This window comes from Xiphophorus maculatus, chromosome 4 (assembly GCF_002775205.1).
Source record: "Xiphophorus maculatus strain JP 163 A chromosome 4, X_maculatus-5.0-male, whole genome shotgun sequence".
NCBI lineage: Eukaryota > Metazoa > Chordata > Actinopteri > Cyprinodontiformes > Poeciliidae > Xiphophorus > Xiphophorus maculatus.
In genome coordinates, this window is record NC_036446.1 from 32,268,763 (window position 1) to 32,293,469 (window position 24,707).

Below are 24,707 nucleotides of genomic sequence, written 5' to 3' on the forward strand. Positions count from 1 at the left end.
AGTTGGCTCTATTAATTCCTAGGTGTCTTCACTTGTCTCAAAAACGTGCAACTCTGAGAGTTAGCAGTTCAAATACTGCTGTTCAAATAAGCAGTATTTGAACATTGGTGTTCATTGGCTAAAGTGAACACTGGAAGATGGACAGATCATTAAATGACAGTAGCTGCGTTTCCATTACAAATGAGCACAAAACTTTGTCAATATTCTGTTGAAAATACACAATTTTGCAATTGTGGTGACTCCATTCAATAAGAAATGCAATTAAAATCACACATGAAAAAGTTTGTTCACGTGACAAACCGTTTAAAAAGATGGCCCTCCAACTACTTCCTGTCTTCTTCTTGGTTTGCTCCAGCTCAACATCCGGTTGCTGGTCATGTGACTCTGTGTTTACATGTTTAGCCCTCTATGGCATGACTTTTTATTTTTGTGGGGAAGAAATATTTTCCTGCATTCTTTGGGAGCTTGGTGGTCCCTAATTACATGTCAATCATAAAATCGGACTCTGACACCTCCTGGAACCAGATTTGGGTTTGTTGCCTCAGGGTAACATTGGTCTAGAACACCAAGATTGTCTACACTGATTATGAGAAATGAAATACAAATCAAACAAAAACTATATTCATAAAAGAACTATTTTTTGGACAAAAATATGTCAAAAATCATGCCCCCCCAAGAAATAAAATAAAGGAGCAATGTGAGGTACAGCTATGTGGTTTGTTGCCTGAGGGCAACGCCATGCCATAGAGGGTTAGGGTATTCTTGCATTCAGATTCCTCAGCCTGTTTTTCTTGAAACATTTTGACCAAAGTCATTTCACATTCTCTTTATTAGCAAAAGATACAATGACAAAGTGATGAAATACTTTCTAGGATGTTTAAAAATAAATACAAACAAAGCAAGTGTCACATTACAGTCCGAGACATTTTCATGTTGAATCTGTTACAAAATTTGATACGAGCATAAAAATACAGAGTAGACGTCGTCTCCTTTGGTTTAAACAGACATAGCTCGTCTTGCTATGCTGAACTTCAAACCAAGATTTCTTCTAAATAGATCAAAAGTTAGCAAAAAAATCTATTTGAAAACCTTTTATAACATAATGAACTTTTAAAAATATTTCATATTTTATAGAAATGTCAGTTTTTGAGGTTGTTAAAGTGAAAGTATTTGAGCTCTGGCTAGTGATGCATCAGAGGTGCCTTATGTACTTGGTGTGTTGGATTATTTGACCTGAATTATGAAAACATAAGGGTTTCAGAGGATCAGGGATGCAAATCAAAGATATTTAATATTCTAGAAACGCTTTGAAACACAAAAACATTAAAAGGCACAAAAAAAAAACAGAGAAGAGATCATTGCTTTTTAACGCAAATATGGCACACAATAAAGGCCATGTGGTTGCGGCGTTTAGCAAAACTTGCAGCGAGAAAAATGGAGAGAATTTCCATTTGCTCCAACACGCATAAAATATACCACATATTATATATAAATATATCTTTCGTAATAGAAATATAACACACAAGTCTCAAAAAGTTTGCTTAAAGGTTGTGTCAGTTCTTCGCAGATAAAGTATCGTCGCAGAAATGAGTCCAATATTTTGTTCCTCCTGAAATACTTTAATTTTGAGGCAACGTGTTTCAAACATGAATAAAAAACTGAGGTCTGACCTTTCATACGCATGCCTGGTTCATGCCTGAGAGCTTCCCGTCTGCTAAAAATCTACAAATAAATTGGATTTAACTGACAACAAGACAAAAAGCAACAGATATAACAAGTGCTGAAGTTCTCTGTTGCTATTCAGTAAAATTTAGAAAGTTTTGTTGGAGCGATTCAGGACAATTTAGAGGTTACACATTCGACTGGTTTTCTTCAGCTCTCATGTTACATCCTCAAACTTTGGCACACGAAAGCCGGTTAGGCTACTTTTAACATTCCATGCTAGAATCTTGAAAAAAAGACTGAAGTGAATATTTGTATACATTATAGTGGAATAATTCAGAGTCACAGTTTTCGGTATGGTTGGGTATAGTGAAGAGTGGCTGTAGAAAACCTCAGTCTGTCCAATCAGGAGTCATGCATGCAAAAAAACTGCACTGATTAGTGTGAGTTAATCACACAGAGGCTATGAAACCTGGAGTTGCTTTTATCTTGTAGCAGTCGAACAAAATGTAAAAATAATTCCAGATTTGAACACTGTTAAGTTATTTTCTACTCATGTTATCTAGTTTATTGACCATGTAATCTGTAAAAAGAACTAGACTTGAGTGTCTATTCTACCTGCTGATTCTTGCATCTCGTTTAAAACAAGCGTTACTTAAGAATCTTTGAGATGTAGAATTTCTCTGGTGTTCAAGGTTTCCCCGTTTGAGTTTTTAACTACAGCTAAAGTTTCCACAAAGCCATCTTCACCTCGTTTCAAAGGAGGGGAATCGTTTCAGAACAGGTGGATTATAATTTATGTGCAACACGACACAGTTTGGTTACTAACTATGCAAAGTTACCAGAAATTTAGTCTTTCAGGAAGCAGCATAAGAAAAATCTGCCTTCAGAATAAATGATCAAATGTTTAAACTTGTGGGCATTTACCCAACAAAGGTAATTACTGCTCTGGTATGTTGAAAGATCTTGTACAACAGCTTTGAATACGTTTAATTGACAGGTGTAACATTACAGTTCAGATAGACTTCACCTACAAAACAAAAGCAAAACTCAAACCCACTAGTAGACTTGCGTGCAGAATTTCATAATTTTGCCAGTTTAAAGGTGTTGGAACGTTTTCTTTGGCAACTTGAAACTGGCCAACTTGGAGTTCAAGGCATTTGTTTCCCAATTTTCTGTAAATTCAATCTTTGAGGTTTCTTAGATTTTCAAATTTCTATATTTTACAAGTTTTTACAAGAGGTTGAAATCCCACATTATTAAAGACGACTAAATTAAACGGCAACAACCTGGTTGGATTGAACTAAAACATGAGCTAAAAATCTACTAACATGCTGAGCTATCACTTCATGCTAGCTAGCAGCTGAGCAAGGAGAACGAGTTCATACATAAATATATTATCTGGGTTATTTTTTTATGTAAATGTAAAATGTTTCATGAGGATTTATGCTGGGACTGATAACACTAAGTGCAACTAACATATTTTAGTAAATGTACGACCGCTTTCAGCTAATCTTTTTGTACACTCTTTGAAGCAATATATTTATCAAATGTTCATGCAATCATTTTTAGTGTGACTTTGTTGTGAGCCAACCTGGAATAACCAATCTGTTTTAATCCAAACTTCATATCCACCTTATTCCTGGTGATGCTGCTGTAGGATTTACTGTGTCTACAGCTTCCTGTTAGACAGCAGCAGCTGCACTAAGAGGTTCGTTTTGGGAAGATAATCCTATGAGCAGTACTGCTTGGATGGAATACTTGGTGGAATGTGATATTTTAAGTGCCATGATCCACATATTGATGATACATTTGGCCAACTGGATAGATTCAAAACTTCTAGAACAGTACGGTTGTGGTGACATGGTATGATTCCATGTTCTCCTGACCTGGATTTGTTTTTGGACTCTTTTACCAGACCAAACTGAGCTTGAGGAGGTTTGTGTTCAACAGGCAGCCGAAGTGAAACAGGATGAGCCCTGAACACACAGTTCATGCAAAGCATCATGGTTACAGGAATAAGGTGGATAACACAGCTGCTTCCACTCAAAAACGTTTCACTGTATTGTCTCAACCATGACATGAAACAAAATGTTCCACTGCGTAGGCAATTACAGTGAACCCCCAGTGATCTGTGAAAACTTGACACCCCGTCTAAAAATGCTTACAACTGCCTATATTAATAGCTCAAACACCAGATATACCTTAATATGCATTAATACACAGTGGAAGCTAACATCTACAGTCTTCCTCCTCTCTCTTGAAAACGAATGGCGCTTCTGGATTGGCTGCTTTGCTAATGCCAGCCAATGGTGTGACAAGTAGCATTGCTTTTAAGTACTTTCACTTCCCAAGTGGAATTTTCTTGTAGAATATTTACAAAACTATTAATAAATGGGTGGATTTTTTGCAAATAACATGAAATCATGTCCACAGGATAATTTGTAACTACTGAACCATGAGTGGCGGGGGTCCGCTGTGTTTACAAATGTTCTGATGAGAAGATGATTTGTACTTTTGAGAACATTAAAATATAATAAAAACTTTACTAAACACACACACTCACACCAACAACATAAACAGCAGGAGATATAAAAATACATACAAATTTTTGCTTTCAAATGAACATAGCACCACAAACATGAGAGATAACCGTGTCTCCTTTAAGGAAACTTTTTCCTACATCCTAACCTTGGCACTGGCAGATTCAAATAACGGCTCTACTAACAACAGACTTCCCTTTTTGTCATTCTTTTTGTCTACAGGCATTTACAACAACCCCTCAGTCAATGTATATTACTTCCACTTCCTTCTCTACTTTACAAACCATACAACAAACTTAAAGAAACTAACACACCTCTCTTCAAACTGGCAGCTAACGGAAAACTAAACAGATAAATATTTCTTCTGTTCGAGCAGCGATGCGAGCCTTTATGCTCTGATGAAGGTCTGCTGCTAACTCTTTACAGAATGAGAACCTCAGCCATGTCGCACTAAACATGGTAAATACTACAGTAGCAATGAAAGAGCTGCCATCATAGAAAAGTGATCAAATTAGGGAAGGAAATAGTTGAATGTTTTGTGATTTATTTAAGATTGAGCTTATTACTGTTCGAACTTGGGCCGAAGCTTTATAAGGTGAAACGATTTGACATGAATATTAACGGATTAAAATCACATTCCTCTTCATGAAGCCTATAAATGGTGCCTGTGTGACACAGCAGCCATTGCAGTGACCTCTGACCTCTCATCACCTCTGGATGTGTGTCACTCTGCTGTCAGGAGGCCGGCCTGGGCCTCCGCCTCCTGCTGATGCTGCTCCTTGTTGAGGATGATGCTGATGATGTCGCCCTCATGCTCCTTCATGTGCTCCATCAGACGCTCTTTACTGGTGGACTCGAAGCCGCAGATGCAGCAGCAGAACAGCAGCATGCAGTACTCCATGGGGGGCCCCGTGCGCGGAGGGCCCTGGGACAGGGCCGGGTTCTTCCCCTGGGCGGGACACTGGGTGGAGTCTGGGGGAGGTGTGGGGGGTCCGGCAGGGCTGTCAGAAGGCAGAGAGGCTTTTGTTACTGATGTGTGTGTTGGGTAAGGGTCCACCTGGGTGCTGGCCGTCTCCTTTAAAGGCAGGGCCACCGCTGGACACTCGGCCCCACACTCAGGGCCAGAAGGCCGCCTCTGAGATGCTCTGAGGGGAACACAAGTCAGCTTCAGGGAGGAATACACAGCAGGTGGCAGGGTTTCACAAAAATCTAACCTTTCCATAATCTCACATGTCCGAAACTTCAAATAATCATCATGGATATTTTTGACCTCTGCTGAGTGGTTGACCAACAACTCCAACAACTTATTCTGCAGTCATACAGCAGGTCTGGATGCTCATTTCTGATTTTTTTTGCTGAAATGCGATTTTTTTGGGAGGTTTTGGCCCGTTTCCTCAACGATAAACTGTCTCAAGAATTATTGCGATAAATTATATTATTTTTGTGTTTTAGACCTTATTCAAATTATAATGGCATAAAAATGCAAGTTTGCTCTCTCAAAGACCGACATACTTTAATTTTGTACAGAACACTATCACTGGAACTGGAAGATACTTTAAATATTCAAAATAAGTAAACAAAACAACCAAAATCTATAAATAACATATATTATTAAGTCTCAAAACTAAATTGCAGTAAAAAAATATCAATCACGAGAAGAGAAATTATCGAGCTCTTTTTAATTTATCATCCAATTAAATGAGTGATTACTTATTGCGACAGGCCGAGTCGTTCATGCTAATTAAATCTGATTTCTAAGTGAAGGGTTTATGACCCCAAAGCGATCCACATGCACAGAAGAGCATAGAGGTCAATGTCCAAAGAAGTAACGGTCGCCTTGGTCCATGGATCCATTTTAAAATTATTCGGAGTTGCCAGATAAGATAAATGATCCACACTGGGAACAACTTTCTTCTTCTGTTTATGATCTTATTCCTTTGTTTTTCTACTAATACTGTGCGTTTGGTGCCTATTATTATTCCTGCCAAAGCCCTCATTTAACAAAATGATGCTCAAAATGCCAACGTCCACAGAGCCCCCTAGTGGACAGCTACAGATTATGACATCTAATGTCATAAATATGACACTAGATCAGGGGTGGGCACTCCTGGTCCTCGAGGGCCGGTGTCCTGCAACTTTTAGATGCATCTCTACTTCAACACACCTGAGTCAAATAATGAGGTCGTTAGCAGGACTCTGGAGAACTTGACTGCACTTAGGAGGTGATTCAGCTGTTGGATTCAGGTGTGTTGGACCAGGGAGATTTCTAAGATTTGCAGGACACCGGCCCTCGAGGACCAGGATTGCCCACCCCTGCACTAGATGTATGAATAAGGCCATTTCAGCTGCATCCATCTCCACACCAGTTACCCTGTTCCTGCTGAGGAAAAGCATCCACACAGCATGATGCTGTTATTGATTTAAAGAGGGATCAATAATTCTGTATGCTGCACTTTTCAGATCTTTATTTGTGGAACATGTTGAAAATTGGACAACATGGGGTCGCAGAAGGTCTGGGGTTGGAATCCCATTCTGGGGGGTTTTCTGCGTGGAGTTTAAATGCTCTTCCTGCCACAGGAAGTGAGGATTCTCTCAGGGTGCTCCGACTTCCTCTCACAGTCCAACAACACGACTGAAGCTAACTCAAGGTTTTAAGACTTTTTACCATGGCCTTTATGAATCGATTCACATAAAAGACCTTTATGTCAACTTTCTCCAGTCAACTGCCAATAAATTTACACTGACTCATAATAAGCACAAAAAAGCTAGCTAGCAAGGGTATGTTAGCAGTGAGTTGCTGGTAGCCTCAACGGCCACGAGTCACAGAATGCAATGAAGATGTCTGCGTGCAACTCAACCTTTTGCCTGACAGAAAAGTCCATCGAGAAAAACAAATACATAGAATATTAAAGATTAAATAGAAACATATTAAAGGCCAACTACCTCTCTTTTTTTTTTTAAGAATTTAAGGCCTTCATTTTAAATACATGAATTTAAGACATTTTAAAGATGCATGGACAGCCTGTAACTGTCTGTCCAGGGTGTACATCGCCTCTTGCATTGATCCATCACATGAAATCTCAATAAAATACACTATAGGTTTTCTGCAAAATGTGGAAAAGTTCAGGCTGCCCGCATTCACAGACCTTTTCCAGCCTGAACAGTGAACAGTGCTTACCGGCTGCTCTGGGAGATGGCCTCGTTGATGGCCTTGTTGACTTGCTCGTAGTTGTAGTTCTGGTCCCCGGCGTGCTTCCACATGTGGGATTTGAGCGACGGCGGATGGCTGCACACGTAGCCGCACAGGGAGCACCTGGCAAGAAGGAAAGAAAGTGTGACGGAGGAGAAGATGAACGACAGAGCGAAAGCGGATCAAGCGGAAAATGATTTAATACGCGAGCTGAGGTTCTGCTAATCCTCCTCCTCCTTTCTATCAGGAGGAATCATCCCGACTCAACTGGAATGGAGACGGCGAGCTCTGGAGACAAAGAGCGCACAGGGGATTTACAGCAAACTGCTGGAGTCATTTGTCAAATTTGATAGAATTACAGGTAATTCTGTTAAGCACCATTTAAAGGTTCAAAGCTCCAAATGTTAAGAACGAGGAAAGTCAGGACACGCCTCCCTCAACTAGCTGACTCAGCAAACTCATCGGGTCCAAAAATTTGATGCCGACACAAATATCAACTTGAAAATTTTGATTTTATTTTATTATCTGCGTTTATTTTAACTTCTACTCATTTTGGAACAATTGAAAACACTGAAAAGAACATTAGCTGATTATTCCATGCCAGTGAAAGACAATGAAAAATTTGCTAGTAGAGTAGAGCCACCAGAGTTCATTTGATTATAATGTGAAATTTGGTGCAAATTGAAGCTTAATATATCATCAATTATCCCAGTATTACCCAAACGTGTCAAACAAGGGAACATGATGTCACAGTGAACTGCTGTTTGACCACAGAAAGCTGTTCATCCACTGAGTAATTACACAGAGTAAGTTTAGAGGAATTCCTTGGAGCTGTTGGAGAGACGTTGTGTTAACAACGTCCAGATGGAGAACCTAACAACCTGGGCCGCAGCCACAGCTGGTGCTGCTACAGCAGCAGAACCAAACACACATTCATCTGATTCCAGTTGGCACCACAGTTCTTTCTATTAGTAGAACATGTTCACATGTTGCCTTAAGTTGATTCCTGTTTACCGTCACTAATCGTCACTAATGAGACAACCTGGAGAATTTATTTTCTTGTGAGATTTTAGTGTTAGTGTGGATAAAACAGACATTTACCATAAGAAAATCACTGCCAAAATTTTACAAGTCAGGCTCTGAGCAAAGTGTACAGTAGTATCCACTAACCTAGCCTGGTAAAAACCAGCCCCTTGTTCTAAGCTTTGATTCGTCCAGAGGGTCTGGGCTCTCAGCTGTTGAGCAATGATTGCTTCATGGACTCGTGTTCTGCATTGAGGTTTTTAATTTTACCTAATTGCTAACGTTTACCTGTGACGCATGTAATGCACTAGTTCAACGCCAAGAAGATTACTGGAAGTTTCCTGTGCTGTAAACAACAGTGGAGGTTCATTGTGAAGAGAGAAGACACAGTGCTGAAACCTGAAACTGCTGCTGCACAAGTTACTCAACAGGTTGTTGCTGGGTAACCAGAGAGTGAGTGAGTTAGTTAGTTGATGCACCTAGCCTAGCCTCCTGGAGAAATTTTAAACTTTTTAATGCCACCTTGAATGAAATTTAAGATAGAAAACTACATAACTACAGGGGATGGTTGGGGAATCCTACTTAATTACAATCAAGCATCGCAAAAACATTAATTTCTCAATTTACATTTAAAAAAAAATAAATCATTGAAGACATTTTAAGGCATTCATTCGAGATACATGAATTTAAGGGTAAGCAGACACCCTGCTGAACTTGATTAAGCATAAAAAAAGTTTAGCTTTTTAAAAGTGAAGTTTGAACTTGACTCAGTTTAAAAATTAATTTGAAGCTTTTGGAGTTTCTCTTCATCGTCGATCGGTCATCCAATAATGTCTTCAGTGGAACTAAAAACAGAATATTGAGCTTCTCCTAAATGAACTGTCCTTTCCTAATATTCTTGTCCACTCTCTAACCTGATTTGCTTTATTTGTGGCCTGTTTTACTTGAATTAAGAGCTCTGAGTGCTTGTTGTTGGCTCGGCAGCAGCAGTTTTCCATTTAACTACTTTTCTTGCTTATCTGATGAAGACATAATAAAGGGACAGCCCACACCTGGCCATTAAAACGCAGCACAAACAGTGCATTTACATTTTAACCAATAACAACAATGATTTAACAAATTAAGGAGCAGTAATTTTAAATATTATGAGGCGGAAGGCAAAGTTGCACTAATTGTCTTTTCAATGTTTTATGTAATCATGTGACCGCGCGTCGACTGCTCGGTTTTGGGCAGTTTTTGTTTTTGTGTTATCTTTAAAGATCAGAGAACTTTTTAGGGCTTTGCTGCAAATTTTCAAGTCTTTCGCTACAATTTATGCTTTTCCTTCTAAAATGTTTTACCTTATCTAAGACTATTTATAAATCAGTGACCTCTGACCTTTAATCTCATCCAAAGCTTCATTCATCTGCTGCTTCATTTTTGAAACTGCCTCTGGACTCCTGCTGTCAATAAAAAGGCTCTCTCTACCACTTCAGGCAAAAGAGACAAAACAGCAAAACTTTATTCTTATTATATGAGGCTAGAGCTGAATGATATGGCTGAAAAATTTATCATGATATCAGTGTTTCATATCATTCAATATTGATAATGGTTGATTTGTTTTTGTTTTAAATATCTGGAATACTGACAAACTTGTGTCGTGGCCGTTCCTGTTTTATCCAAAGTTGTCGCTCCGCGGAGAATAAAAACCTCCTTAAGGATAAGGAAACACAGTGACGAAACCTGAAACTGCTGCTGCGCAAGAACAGGTTGTTGCTAGGTAACCAAAGAGGGAGTGATTTAGTGGATGTCTTCCACCTTGTTTAGTGCATCATGAGAGGTTAAGTCACTAAAGTCTTTCCTCTGCCTACATTCCCCAGAATGCTGAGCAGTTCTGGATAGGAGTTCAGTGAATATTCAGTCTTCATCTTCCTAATATAATGGCTTATGTCATATTTTGTCAAAAGTGATTTTGACCATAAAAATGAGTCCCATTTTTGTAGTTTTATACATTTTCTTTTTCTTTTGCTCTTTCCTTTGGTTTGTTGATTTGTTGAATGTTCTACTAATTCAAGTACAGCACTTTGAACTGCCTTGTTGCTGAAAATGTGCTGTGTGAATGAAATTACCTTACCTTTATTGCCAAAAGACGATTTAGACACAAAAAAAACAAACAAACAAAAAAAACCTTTTGGAAAAAAAATGACTTGGGTCTTTAATTTAGGAAGGTGACAGAACATTGAATATTCTGTCAGACATATTATGTATTATATCAACATATATTGTTGTTGATTTATTGTCAGACCCTATCTGAGGGTACACATTAAGAGCTTGTAAACACTAATTACAGGTTATAAGAAACCAATGGGTTGACATCACAAATCTCTCATCGTGGTGTAGAGAACCCTCCCTCCTGTTCTGACACACAGACTCATAAAGTTCAGCTCATTTTGAAGCCAGATGTAGTTTCCACCTCTGATTCTCACCTGTACTGCTCCAGCAGCTGCACAGCCTGGTGCTCCTGAGGATGCCTCCTCATGTGGCTCTTCAGGCTGTTCATGTTGGTGGTGGCAAAATCACAGCTACAGCAGCTAGAAGAGGGAAGAAAGGAAAGGAAAAAAAAGGAGAAACAAGAAGATGAGCAGTCAGTCTAACGAGTTGCGTACCGAGGTCATTGTGCTGCTTCTTTACACTTGTAGCCTGAAGGGAGATAAGAAGGATACACAGCAAAAAACCAGAGAGGAAATTGCTACTTTAGGAATAAATCGTGACATGTTCTGCTGCACTGCTCTCTGGACGTTCTGCTTGGAAGATGAGACTGGCTTTGGCTGTTGCTCAGGGGCAAATACGCTTCTGCTCAAGGTCTGGAGATGGGAACAGCGCTCGTGGTCATGTGGACGCCATTAAAACTAAGCAAGAACTTTCTGAGTCAACACAAGCAAACTCTTACTAACCTAATTAGGAAACACATGTATCATAATTTATCTCCCTTTTCTTTCCCATGACTGCTTCAGGTTGTTCCTGGGTTGCATTTTGGTTTCTTTAGCTGCTCTGCAACTCTACAGTCATAAGGATAACGGAGAAATCCCAACTGACTTTTTTTTTTTAAATAGAGGCTTTGGGGAAAATAAAGGATCTAAGAAAACAGTTTGTGTTATTAGAACAATGCATAAAATGAAATTCAAGCAGCTTTCAAGATTAGAAGAGGGAGGGCATTGCAGTTTGATTAAAAATGTATGTGGTGAATGCACTGTTCATATAAGTGGAGTACAGAAAAATAGTAACAGCAAAAGTTTTGTTCCACTTTAAAATGACTACTGGACTTCATTATACACAGCTGAACCCTTTGGGCCTCTACACAGATATAAATAAATAAATACCACACCCTTTGTTTACCTGCTAAGATCCTCCAACACTTTTACATAAAGAACATGAACACGTCAACAACAACAGACACAAAGAAAAAATGTTCTGATGGAGCTGACCGAGTTAGACTGCAAATCACTCCCTTAACAGACTGATAAACGCTCTGTTTAAAAAATCATAAAGTCCTCCAGCACTGTGAAAATGTGCTGCAGCCTTTCTGGACTCAACATGGGAACGATTAACAGGCACTGAGAATGAGCTCATGATCGTTAACTGCTAACTACAGTGATGTTAGCATCTGCTTTTGATTGGAGCCAAAACTAAAAGGGCTATTTACAGTTTTGTTTTCAACAAATCATATCAAGATCAAAACTGAAAATATTCCGATAAACACAGTTCAATTGGGGACTAAAGTTGCAACATTTGTTACATTTTCAGCTGGTGAGGTTGACTTTCACACTGCTTTGTGTCAAATGAACAAAACCCTTTGAAAACCTGTCTGCCTCCCTCACCTGTGGTGGCGCTGCAACAAGAACCACTGATGGAAACAGCTGAGGACGTCTGAAGATGAGGTCTTCAGACAACTCACTTCTTTACAAAATGTAAACAAAAATGGAGTGGCGTAAGATTTTAGTGGTTGGATGGTTTCTTTTTTGTCTTTGGCAAACGAGTCAGTTCTTATGCTGGCGCTAGACTGGCATGTTTGATTTGGTTGTATTTACCCAGAATGCTATAGTCCATTTCCTGTTTTGGAGCAGTCTACCATCCAAGTTCACTTAAACTGACCTACTGCTTTTTGGCGGACCAGAGTTTTTATTTTCTATTGGTCCAAAGCAGAGTTTGTATACACATTCACACTTTCTCAAACCAACTGGACTTTCTAGAGAAACAAACCAGAGTTTAATTAAAGTGCACTAAACAGAGCTGGTGTGAATGTCCAGAGAGACATTCACACTGAGTAGATTCTTGCAAACAGCATCAGATTGATGAAAGCTTGATTGGATGTTTAATAAAACAGAATGTTTCGAAGGTTTTCATGCCACCCAAAAATTCTTGTTAGCTTTCCCACCAAAATATTATAGCAATTATAGTATGACATATTAAATTATAATGATATTATATTGCAGCAATATTAGGGTCAAAACAGAAACTATAGCACTCCTATGTTCTGATCTGAGTTATGATAGGCCATTATCAGACAGATTCTGACAAATGAGAAGGAGGTTACTCATTTATGTTAGCAGTGGAGAGGCTAACAGCTAGCATGGCAAGGCTAGGCACCCACTGGATTTCACACACTACAGTAACTGCAGTCAGTTCAGCCTAAATAGCAGGCAGTGAGGAAAACTAATCTTCAGTTTGAAGAAAACCAGAGCTAGAGCTTAAATGTAAATAACATCTTAATGAAATAAAAGGAACATCTCCCTCCTAACCCCCCCAACAGTAAATGGCTGCTTTTAGGTCATTGGTGGTGATTAATTTTAATAGCATAAAAACAAGATAATAGTGGATATCTCCACAGTCTGTCCTTTACCTTGATCCAGTGGGGGAAATTGTTCAGTATTACTGCACAAATATAATCAGTTCCCTCTATTGGCTCTTCAAGCTCAATTTATGGTAACTCCTTAATTACAGTAGTTGTTCCAACAGTTGCAGAGATTTCTCAGCAAGGGAGACAGCGGACATGATGCAACACGAAGCATCATGTCCACACTACATGTCGTGCATTTATATGTAGTGCGTACAGAATGTATTGCATTCTTTACACATTTTGTCTGACAATTTTGGAGTGACTTGGAGTAAGACATGTGACTTCCAGCTTTTATCTGAGGGTTTGATTGAAGCTGCAGAACAGAGTAGAACTGTAGCTGCGTCATTCTACAGAAGCAAATGTGATCCAACTCCAAATTCCCAGTCGGGGATTTGACTTTGACTTCACATTTAGATTTTTTTGCCAATATTTTCCCAACACAGACTGTATGTCATGTGTAATATACATAACCTTAAAAAAAGAATTAAGCACCAAGTTAAATTCTTCATACAAACAGTCTGATATGGAAGCAGTTTGTTATTCTTCATAACATAGTTTGAGGTTTATTTCTGAAAAGACTTCAGAAAAATATACCTCATATTTTCTGTATAAAACCACTATAGACTTAGATGTCAAATAAAAAGTTACATCTGATTTTTCTTGATATTTTAAAATAGTTTGTAAAAAAAAAAAAAAAAGTGAGGATTCCAACTTTTTCCCAAAATATTCTCAAATTCTAATCAAATATTGATGAAATAACACCTACATTTTATTTATAATCTTTTTACTGCTGAAATAAAGAAAATCTGACTTCATAGGTTTCTCTCTTTGCAAATGTCATGTCTGTGAGGCAGCTTTGCAGGCTAATTGTGTGTTTTTGCATTTTTCCTCTGTAGAAACATGAGGTCGACAGCTGGCTAGTTGCAGTTCTACATTGTGCTTGCTTTCCCTCTCAGTATGTCGCCTAAAACTCTACTGGCAAGCAAGTGGTAAGACACCACAAAACTGCCAGATTACACGGCCTAGAGAGAAAATATACATATCATATACCTAGAGGAACTTTGGACCACACCTTTTAAGAGGGAAGTTATGGTGAATTTCTACAAAACACAGACCAAAAGCAGGAAAACCCAACTATAGGCAGGAAATTGTTTCATTTTGTCATTATTTCCTGTATTTGGCTGAAAAGCTTCTTACTCTGGCCATTTACCCCTCCAATCAGTAGGAGAGAGGATTCTCTGCATGAGAAACAGTCCTCACAGCGCCTTCATGTGTCCAACACAGAAGACTTGATTTGAATCAGAAAGTTGCACATGTGACCGTAGCAAGGTAGCAGGAAGATGGCTGCCCTCTCCTTCTCCTCATTGAAATGTTTGTATCTGGAACAGCTCGAGTTCTTGTGAACCACGGGCTCACAGAAACAGCACACACAAGCTTTCTGAGTAGATTTTTCATTTTTAGAGTGACATAAGCAAATATATGTGCTTTTGGTCAACAACACATCCAATCACAGACAGTATGTGAGACACACAGTGAAAGCTCTGAGTGGGGACGCCTTCAGCCTGATTAGCAAACCTTTACTGCCATCTAAAGGTTCCTTGGAGCATTGCAACTAACAGACGTTAGCTGCAATGCTCCTAAACTGGACCTTCACAGAAAAAGACACAGAAATGTCAGCAATAAGACACAATGAAGCTACTTCCTCTCTGTGTCAGACATGTAGTCTAGATCATGTTAGAGGCATTCATGTCGAGACTTTACCTGTGACAAGCTGTTCCGATACACAAAAAGAGCTTGGATCTTCCGCTTTGGAAAATTTCTATTTTTCCTTCAAAGTTCTTACAAGTTTTTGACCTCACAATGTCAGATAATGTCCTAGTTTTAATATTATAAATTTGTACCTTTTGTAGTGGAAGATTGTTTTGTTTTTCCTTGCATATTTGCCACTTTTTCACATCAAATAACTTTTTTTCTTGTAAATATGTGCAATTCTAGAAATGTTTGAGTTTTTAGCAGAAATTTACTCCTGGGCCACAGTACTTTTTGTTTGTAATCTAGAAAAAGCCCTAAAATCTAAGGGCATTATAGAACACATAAATAATACAGTAATGTCAAAATTTAATTTCTTTAATTTAGGTCTGTAGTCTTTCAAGGGCAAATAGAATTTGAACTCAAGTTAGCGCTTTAGAATTAGCATCTGCTAAATAAAGTGTTTATGCAACGCTTTAGCGTTAGAGGAACTAACTGTATGACCAGCGTTTTAGGTTTAGTGCAGCTAACCTTCTAGTTAGCGGTGCCCACCACTGTTAAGACGTTAAGAGGTTAGCCTCACAGCAGCCTAGATAGATTTCACCTTTACTTTCTACTATTCTGCTATTATTTTTCATGAACAAACTTACCGATAGGGTTTGTCAGAGTTATGGATCCGCCTGTGGTTTCTCACCCCTACATACGTAGAGCTGGTATAGTTGCACACATCACATTTGTACATCTTTGACACCCCACCTTCTGGAAGGAAAAGACAAAAGCACACAATACCTTTAGCCTCCTGAGGAACGATGCTCAAAGATTCAGCGACAGAGTTAGAAATCTGAGCTTTTCACTTTCTTACCTTCGTCTGTTCCCCGTTCAGATTCTTCCACTGGGGTGATGGTGTCGGTCCCCGTTGTGGGTGATGGCGTGTCGCTGCTGCAGCTGTGGTGCTCTCTTTCATGACTTCTTAACTGATTCTAGTTAGGAAAAAACACACACATGGAAACTAGAGAACTTGGAATAAAAGGCATGACAACAGATAAGTTCAATAAGATAGTTACCTTCTGGTGCACTAGTGGGTTTAATAGGTCTAAATCCCATCTACCATCTGCAACGCAGATGGTAGATGACAGCCCTATCACAGTAGGGCATCAGTTACAATTACAACTTCTATTGCCTGAGTTCCCAAATCTGTGGAATGAATCTAATTAGCTTTTCTGCTAACTGTGGAAAAAAAAGGCCAATTCATCCAAATCCTAATATCTGAACAGCTACCCGGGCTTTATTTAAAACAATCCAAAGAGCTGTAACAATTACACTTTGTTCTACATGATAATAAGGCCATTTATTTATTTAGTCAAAGAAATGCCCATAAGGAAGTCAGAGTGTGGTTAGGTTTATACACTTTCTGTATTGTTTGAAAATCTCTATGAGCAACTCTGAGGCTCTTTCACACACATGAAAACAACATCCAACATTTCTGTTATCGATTTCCGATATTGCTACTGCTGATAACCAACATTTTATGTATTTGCTATTTTATATATATTCTATATTTCCCTACTCTATCAACACCTAGTAAAAACAGCCACCCTTTTCCCTTCTGAATCACAGATGGCAAAGAGATATAAGTAAGCATCAGTCATTAATATTTATCCAATTTTACTTGTCGGATCAATTTAGACATGTTAATAAAAATCGTCCAGTACTGATGTATTCCTTTATTTATATTCCTTTATTTAATCAGGTAAACCCCGTTGAGATCTAGATCTCATTTTCAAGAGGGACCTGAGCAAAAATTTGCAATACATATATGTAGAAGCTGATATATTGTACATCCCTGACTTTTGTCTCGTGAGCCAAAATAGTAAAGTCAAAAATAGTCGCAGGCCGATTTAGATGGTTAACAATAAACTAAGTTTGCAATATTGTATTGAATAAATAAAGCAGTGTGATGTGTTAATTATTGAAAGGCCTTTACACATTGCTTGACAAATTGGAAGAAGCACTTCCAATTTAGAAATTATTTTCTTGTTGCAATAAAAAACAACCAAAAAAAACAAACATAATGGAGTCCAGTCTCAGGATTTGTTTTGCTCTTTATAAAAGCTTGCTGTATTCACCTGAATTAAATTAATGAATTTAAAGCAGATTTGCTTAGGTAGGAGTGCGGCTATTAAAAGACACACATATTTTATTGAGAAGATTTTTAAAGATCGGTGATTGATTGTCCAGAAAACTGCAACAAATGCACTCCTAGCAACAGGCCATTTAAATCAAATCTGTTTTTTCTAAGCAGGCAGGTAGCTGTCCATTCAGGCTGCTACTTTTGAACAGTGAGTTTCAATAGATAAAGTGGTGTGCATTTTTATTTATTTATTTATTTTAAATCAGTTTTTATCCCTTCATACCTTCGACCTCTGTTGGAATGTATTACATTTGTAAATGCGTGTGTCATTCATTTAAGGGAAAACAGACAAAGACTTCAGTTCCTAATGCTAACCATGCTAAGCTTGTTTTCATGTTGTATCATTTTACTGTTGTACAGCGCTTGCTCTCACACATATCATGTGATGTTACATTTAGTCTCAGTATAAATGACCATAAAACAATCTAATTCTTAAAGAAAAACCAAGGTCTGCTAAAACTGGCACTTGCTGCTCAAAGCTTCACTAATAAGAGTTACAAAATCGGCCACAACACTTGGATCAGTGCCTCTGGAACCGGGAATGTTTTACGGTGCTTTTAAGGAACGCAGCACTAAACGTGACACATTTGCAGTACAATAATACAGGCAACTCTGAGATACAGTGAATATAAAAAGTATACACACTCCTGCTTCAACACCATTATTTTTGAATAATCCCCACCTTTCATGTGATGCCTAACGACTCAACTGGAGAAAAAAACCTGAAGCCTTTAAGAGGGAACAGAGACTCTAAGAAACTGTAATGTGATTCCACAAGTGTGCACAGGTGTGACTGCAGGGGCCTGCACAGATCTTCCAGGTCATCAGAGGAATCTCATTACTGGGTATAAATTAGGAGAAGAGTACAAATTAACAACTAAGATTTCAGGCATAACACTGAACAAAGTAAAGACAATCCTTATCAGGAGAAAATATGGTGCAACAGCAACAATAGCGAGAACTAACACATCCTTCCAAAACTGACAAAAAGATAAGAAAACCAAAAGGTTGCAAAGTCGCCTACAGCAACACAGAAGGAAGTGCAGGAATGTCTGTCTGTGAGGACATGTAGCAGAAATTACCCAAAACCTTTAGATGTCTGAGTTATGCGGTTGGAGGAAACCTTTTATTACAAAGAAAAATATCTGAGTCAGGCTAAATGTAGCAACCCCCCCCCCCCAAAAAAAGCTACTAGAAACAGTGAAGAATGGTGGTGGGAGCATCAGGCTTTGGGAATGTTTTTCTTCTGCTGGAACTGCTGTCTTACTAGCGAAGTATGCTCAGCTCTAACTATAAGTCAATTCTCTCTTGTTTTTTACGCTGTCACATTCAGGTGAAAAAAAGATTTGAAATGATTTATCTCGTCTCATTTTTCACATCATTAAAACTTGCCATGCCAACAGGGATGTAAAGACTTTCTATATCCACTGCAACTGTTTCACTGTTAGACAACCCAAATAAAAAAATCACATCATCTGATAATATGAAACGTCACAGTGTAGGTTGCCTTTTAATCAACTTTTAATAACTGTGCATTTAGCGCCTGCACATGAAGATATAAAGCAGGCACACTGGAAGTATGAACTGTACCTGACTTTAATTATTAAAAAAAGCTAGTTTATTGCCAGCATATCAGCTGAACACGTCTAAACCTGGTTTCTGAGCTGGGTCAGTGAACAGAGCGTGGCAGAAACAGAAGCAGGAAGTTCTTCTCACCTTGTAGTGGAAGGCATCCGAACAGTATTTACACTGGTGCATCCTGCTCTTGCAGTGGTAGATCATGTGGTTTTCCAAGTCCTTACTGTCTGAGGCTTTGTGCTCACAGATGGGACACTGGTACGGCGCCCTCTGTCTGTGAACACGCATGTGCTGTTTAATGTAGCCCTTGTTGCCGCTGCTGTAGTGACACAGCCGGCACCGGTACGGCCGCTCGTTGCCCGGGTTATAGTCCACCAACCCTCCGTCGGCTGGGCCGACCAACCCATCAATGCCTGGAATGTTACACACGTAACTCTCGGCTCCGTTGCCGGTGATCGCTGCGGCTACAGCCCCATTATGGAACTGTGCGTTATCCTGAAGCTCTTTCAAGATGTCTTCATCGGAGGTGTTCTGGTCTGAGCGCTCTCGGAGTCTTTCGATGACGGTAAGGAGTGAAAGGCTGATTCCGGCTTTAGTGGTGGGACCTTCCTCATCACCCTCTACAAGGCCTAGGGTTCCTAATCCCGCCTGTTTGGCCTGGCAAAGCTCCAGGTCCAACAGGGCTGCCGTCTTCTCTACGTCCGACGCCCTCTGTCTGTTCTGAGTTCCGTCCGAAATCCTTTGATTCTGAATCTGGGGTAAAGCGCTCTTAAGGGTCACCTTAGGGCTGGAGGTGGGCAGCTCTGGCATCCTCATCGGCATAGCAACAAGAGCCTCTGCAGCCAGGGAGTGGAGGCGGAGCGACTCAGAATGCGTTCGCTTGCGGCTAGTTGGGGGGATGTTTTCATCCCTTAGGGAGGAATCACCTTTAGGGAGGGGAGACTTACAGTCAGCATCTACTGAAGGGTTGTTGGTGGAGTTATCAACACAGACAACACTTCCTACAGGGTTCTGCTCCTCCTCCTCTTTCACAGCCAGCAAACCCTTGTCCCTATCTACATCTGGGTTGAGGAGAAGAGGCTTCGTCACCATGACGGTGTCTTCGGCTGACGGAAGGCGCTCTACGATCACGTTTATGTGTCCGGCGCTGTTCGGACTGCTGTTAATGATCTTCTGGGCTGACGACAGCAGGCTGTCAGGAATGGAGCTGCTCTCTTGGGTCCTGTCCACCTCCATGTCGCCATCTCCCTCCGTAGTCACCTGCACCTCCACCACAGGCTCCTCAGAGCTGGCGTCTTTGTTGGTGTACCCCTTCTCCTCGTCTTCATCTGCAGCCGTTCCAGAATCTTCGCTGGAATGCGAGACCGGTGGATTGTATTGATCCTGCTGGTTCTCGGTAGCGACAGGCACGCAGAGTTGCAACTTGATGGCAGCTGGGAGTTTCTGTAAATTTTGATCATGAAGACCTGGAGACAGGATCACTAGATCCTCTCGGGGTATGATGCTGCTGGTAGCTGCTTGAGTCTCTTGCCTTGCTGGACCGCCTTCCTCTTCCTCGAAGATGGGGTAGGAGCAGTCGACGAGGCCGGCGTGCTTCCAGGCGTGGGTCTTGAGCATTCGCTGTTGGCTGCACACATAGCTGCAGATCAAGCAGCGGTACAAACCGTACTCCTCGTAGCTATACCACTTTTTCTTCTTTGGTGGGTCGCTTGACTCATCTAGTGAACCTTTGCTCGCCTCACTGTCCCGCTCCCCTTCCCCACCCTGTTTCAGAACTCCATCCTCTTCCGTGGAGGTTCTCGTCGTGCCGCCCCTGTCGTCGAAGTGCAGCTTGACGTGTGCCTCCAGCTGCTCCTGGTCTCTGGACGTGAAGTGACACTCGGAGCACATGAGGATGAGGTCGCTGTGCTGCTCATTGTGCTGCTTCAGATGCTCTCTGAGCTGGGCCAGCGTCTGGGAGAGGTAGGGACAAAGGCTGCACTGGTAGCACGTTACTGTCCGTTTGAGGTCGATGTGGCTTGAACCGCCAGCAACTTCGCTCGGCACAGTAGTGATGTTGTTGTTATTGTCGCCCAGAGCAAGAGAAGAAGAAATGCTGTCTGTTTCGCTACCATCTGCTCTCGCCTCCTCGTCGCAGCTATTCTTCATCCTCTTGTTAGGAGAGCTTCCTGGATTCAACCTCACCTCGGAAGAGTCCAAATGTTTCCCTCTTTTCTGCCCCCCCAGAGGGGAGTGCCTCTGCGGACGCTGCTCCACTATCTTGCTGAGTTTCTCGATGACCTGGATGAGGGACTCATCCACCTGTTTTGGCTGGACACTCCCTGGGACACCCTGACCTATAACCCTGTGAGGCAGGGGTTCAAAAGGAGATCCAGGTACTGGAACAGAGGAAGACACATCAGATGTAGAGGAGGACTTTGAGATGAGGACAGCAACGCTGCAATTCTCATCCATCACCTAGAAGACAGAGAGAAACATAGCAGTACAGTCTCTGTGGTTACTGCATATGTACTCACACAATGATGTAGAATTTGTTCTTAAATTCATTCATGTTGACATGCCTGACGTATGTTTTGTTTGTACTCTGGCACAATAATCACTAGGGTTAGAACGTCCCAAATTTATCATTATACAAAGAAAAATTATAAATTATAATAATCATTTGTTTTTGCAGATGTATACATAATTGTCTGTTTTGTTGTTTTTTTTAAAAAAAAGATCAACTCACACACTCGTGTTATTTTTTTATATGAACTTTGTGGTATGGTAAACAAATAAAAACTAGTGATCTCATGCCCATCCTGGTAAATTTCAGAACTTAACTTTAGGCTTCTTGGACCAAACTATGAGGATTTTCTACATTCTTAATACATTTACAAATAAATTAAAGAAGTGCATTTTCTATGAAGCGCGAACAGCAAATTAATAAAAAAAAGAGAGAAAAATGTATTAATTAGTAATAAACAGCTGCATCCAAAAAACTAGAACATAGTTCAAATTTTTACTTCAGGAATGAAGTTAAATAAATTTATAAATGAAATCTATATCATTGCTTACAGTCAGAGTGATATAGTTCTAGCGTTTATGCTCATTTTAATTACTAATATTACAGGACACCAGTAAATTCGTTGCTTAACAAGCTTCTTGGAGCTGCACTTGTCCTGACTGCTTGCACACCTGTTTCTATAGGTTTTTTTTTCCTTCCAACAAATTTTCCCTTAATATAACTCGGTACAGCACTCTATGAACTTTCGGCTCTTTGTGGCTTCTCCTCCTTATGGAGGGTGAAGCCACTCTCCTGGACAACTGTCAGGTTGGCAGTCTTCCTATGAGCATGTAGGCCACAATATGCTTGTATTACAATTAATATGAAACAATTAAGTACACAAATATTAACTACTTAGTTAGATAAGTTAAATAAATAAACTTTAACAATATATTCTAACTGATTACTGTAAAACTGTGCTACTCATGGTGGCAGCTCCGTCACTCTAGTTCAAATTTGGTCTTTTTATTAACTTTGTTCAGAATATTTTTGGTCAAGGCGCTGCGTGTTTGGTTTTAATTATTCCTTCTTATTTTAGATGCCGTGCAGCTGGAAGGATTTTTGCTCTTACTTCCCCCTCCACCCTCTTTTGGGCAGTTGGTTCCTGACAACTTCAGACTGTGACAACAAGATATTGTCTTTAACAGCGTCACTATCCACAATAACTCTGAAGACTGAACTGAAATTGGGTACGTCAACAAGTTGCCTACTACATGGCTATGAAAATCATCTCTGTTGATGTTTTTCCATTCGTGTCAGAGATGTTCTAATTTCTCACCTGCAAACAGTTATCTTTAAATGAACCGAAATAAACACTTGAAAACATCCTGAATTAAACACATTCCCCTATTAATTGAAAGGCATCATCTACACAGCCCAACAGCAGGGCTTAAGATCTAACATTATCTTGCTTTAACAGAGAAACAAACTGCATCTGTGGATGTTTCTCTATAAATACAGTATATCTGATGTACAGTTAAATCTCGATCTGTCTAATGAAAGTGTGAGTTTGCAAACGATTCCTTCGATGAGCAAGACTCAGCTTAATCAATTCACGATAAGGCCTCCGCACTGAACCATGTGCTTCTGTTTACAAACTGAACTCTGAGAAAATGATCACTACCGAAGCGGTCCTAATTCCGTTCATCTCTCCAAATCCAACACTTTCCCCGCTTCCGATCTTCCGACCGCAGCGCTCGCTTCCTCTTTCTCCCACTTCTGCTACTAAACCAGCCGCTCACAACGTGGGACCCGGTTTTGGGAAGTCCGTCATAAAAAGATAGTGAGTGAGAGTTTAGTGAAGCCACAGCGGAAGCGGCAACTCCACATCAAAGCTTTAAAGTTAGCGCTTCAGTTTAGTAGCGATTATTTATGACCCTGATCAAGTTGAGCTCAGCCTCCATCACCATGTCCTTTGACCCGTCTGAGAGGGGCACCTGTTATGTCAGGGTCTAAAAATATTTTCTCCTCTAGCCTGTGAAATGAAGCTGAACACAGCCTCCAAACTCAAACGGACCCATATTAGCTAACAAGCTATACCAATTCGGACAAGTCGGTTTTCTTGTGTATTCTTTCAATAAATAACCAACAAAAGTGCAGACAGTGTTAGCTTCACCGCTTACTGTCTGCTATTTAAACACACACACACACAGTGCTAATAGTTCCACACATGAATATACAACAAGGGCGTCTGTATTCTCTTTACGGCTAATGAGTGACGGAGAGCACGTGGAGGCGCGTGAACGGAAACACACTCACCGACAAAATGCTCTTTGTCCTCAACGCATAAAACTGGGGAGTTTTTATTCGTTAGCTATAAAAAGTGGCCTCTCTCTCTTTCCACCACATTGCAAAATGGCGAGGATGGAATATCAGTCACGTGACTTTGAGTTTGGGTCAGGTGACCAACGCCGTCTTCAGGTGCCGCTCGTAAACCGCGACGCTGTTTGAAACAATAGAGTTCAATAGAGAACCGTCTTGTTCTCACACTTTATCAACAATGAACAATATCTGCCACGCAGTAGGAAGCGTAAACGAGCTATAAATATAACATAGCATTCGTGTGAAAAGGCTCATAGAAGCTTACTGGTTTTGATTCACCGTTTTTTTTGTTTTTTTGTCAAGGCCAAGGTCAGCCTGTCTGTAGCTTACGGGGAAGGAGGGTGAGAGACACCAGAGCCAACAAGACCGACCGCCGTTACCTGGACAGAACCACAGACTGATCCCCTTCACCTCACGCTACACTGATATAAACTTCATCCAAAAGGGGTCATGAGTATTAAATGCATAAATTAGACTACAAATTTTACATTTGACCATCTTTCTTATTAAAAAATAACAAATAAAAAACTTTTTCATTGATAGGCTATTACAATATTCAGATATTCTGAGAAACTGAATTTTGTGTTTTATTATCCATAAGTCCTAATTAGCTAAAGGTTTTAAATAAATAACATTGTGTTATGAGTTGTAAGTTTTACGTTTTTTTAAGACCAAATTATTGACATAAATTAGCGTTGATAATGTCGCAACGCAAGCTTGACAATAGTCGTATCACTCGATCAAGTTGATATAGAAAATGTATTAGATACAATTATTCGATGCTTTATAAATATATGTATTTTTGATCTTGTATAATATTCACATTTTCTGAGAGATTTAATTTTGGATTTTTATTATAAGCCATAATCGTTTTATGTGTTTTATATATGTGTGACACACATGTCAAAAATTCTGAACTTTTTTTTATGGCATTCTAATTTCTTGAGCTGTATTTGTATTGTTCCAGGATTAGTGGAAGAAGTTGTTTTTGAATTTGACAGGAAAGCCCAGACCATTACATAAAAGCT

At 39.9% G+C, this 24,707-nt stretch overlaps 1 protein-coding gene across 2 annotated transcripts; it reads right to left on the bottom strand.

Moving 5' to 3' along the window:
• Window positions 1–811: 811 nt before the first annotated feature.
• Window positions 812–23,702, bottom strand: znf507 (zinc finger protein 507). Of its 2 annotated transcripts, none has more exons than XM_023332676.1 (7): window positions 23,617–23,702; window positions 18,951–21,269; window positions 15,906–16,023; window positions 15,694–15,802; window positions 10,884–10,988; window positions 7,384–7,518; window positions 812–5,206 (listed from the first exon to the last, which is right to left on the bottom strand). In XM_023332676.1, exons 2-7 carry the CDS (start codon window positions 21,264–21,266, stop codon window positions 4,930–4,932), a joined length of 3,060 nt encoding a protein of 1,019 aa, XP_023188444.1. In that variant the 5' UTR covers window positions 21,267–21,269; window positions 23,617–23,702; the 3' UTR covers window positions 812–4,929. The 2 variants fall into 2 exon arrangements, with proteins under 2 accessions (XP_023188444.1, XP_023188443.1); XM_023332675.1 differs by lacking the exon at window positions 23,617–23,702 and adding an exon at window positions 22,982–23,058.
• Between the last annotated feature and the right edge of the window lie 1,005 nt (window positions 23,703–24,707).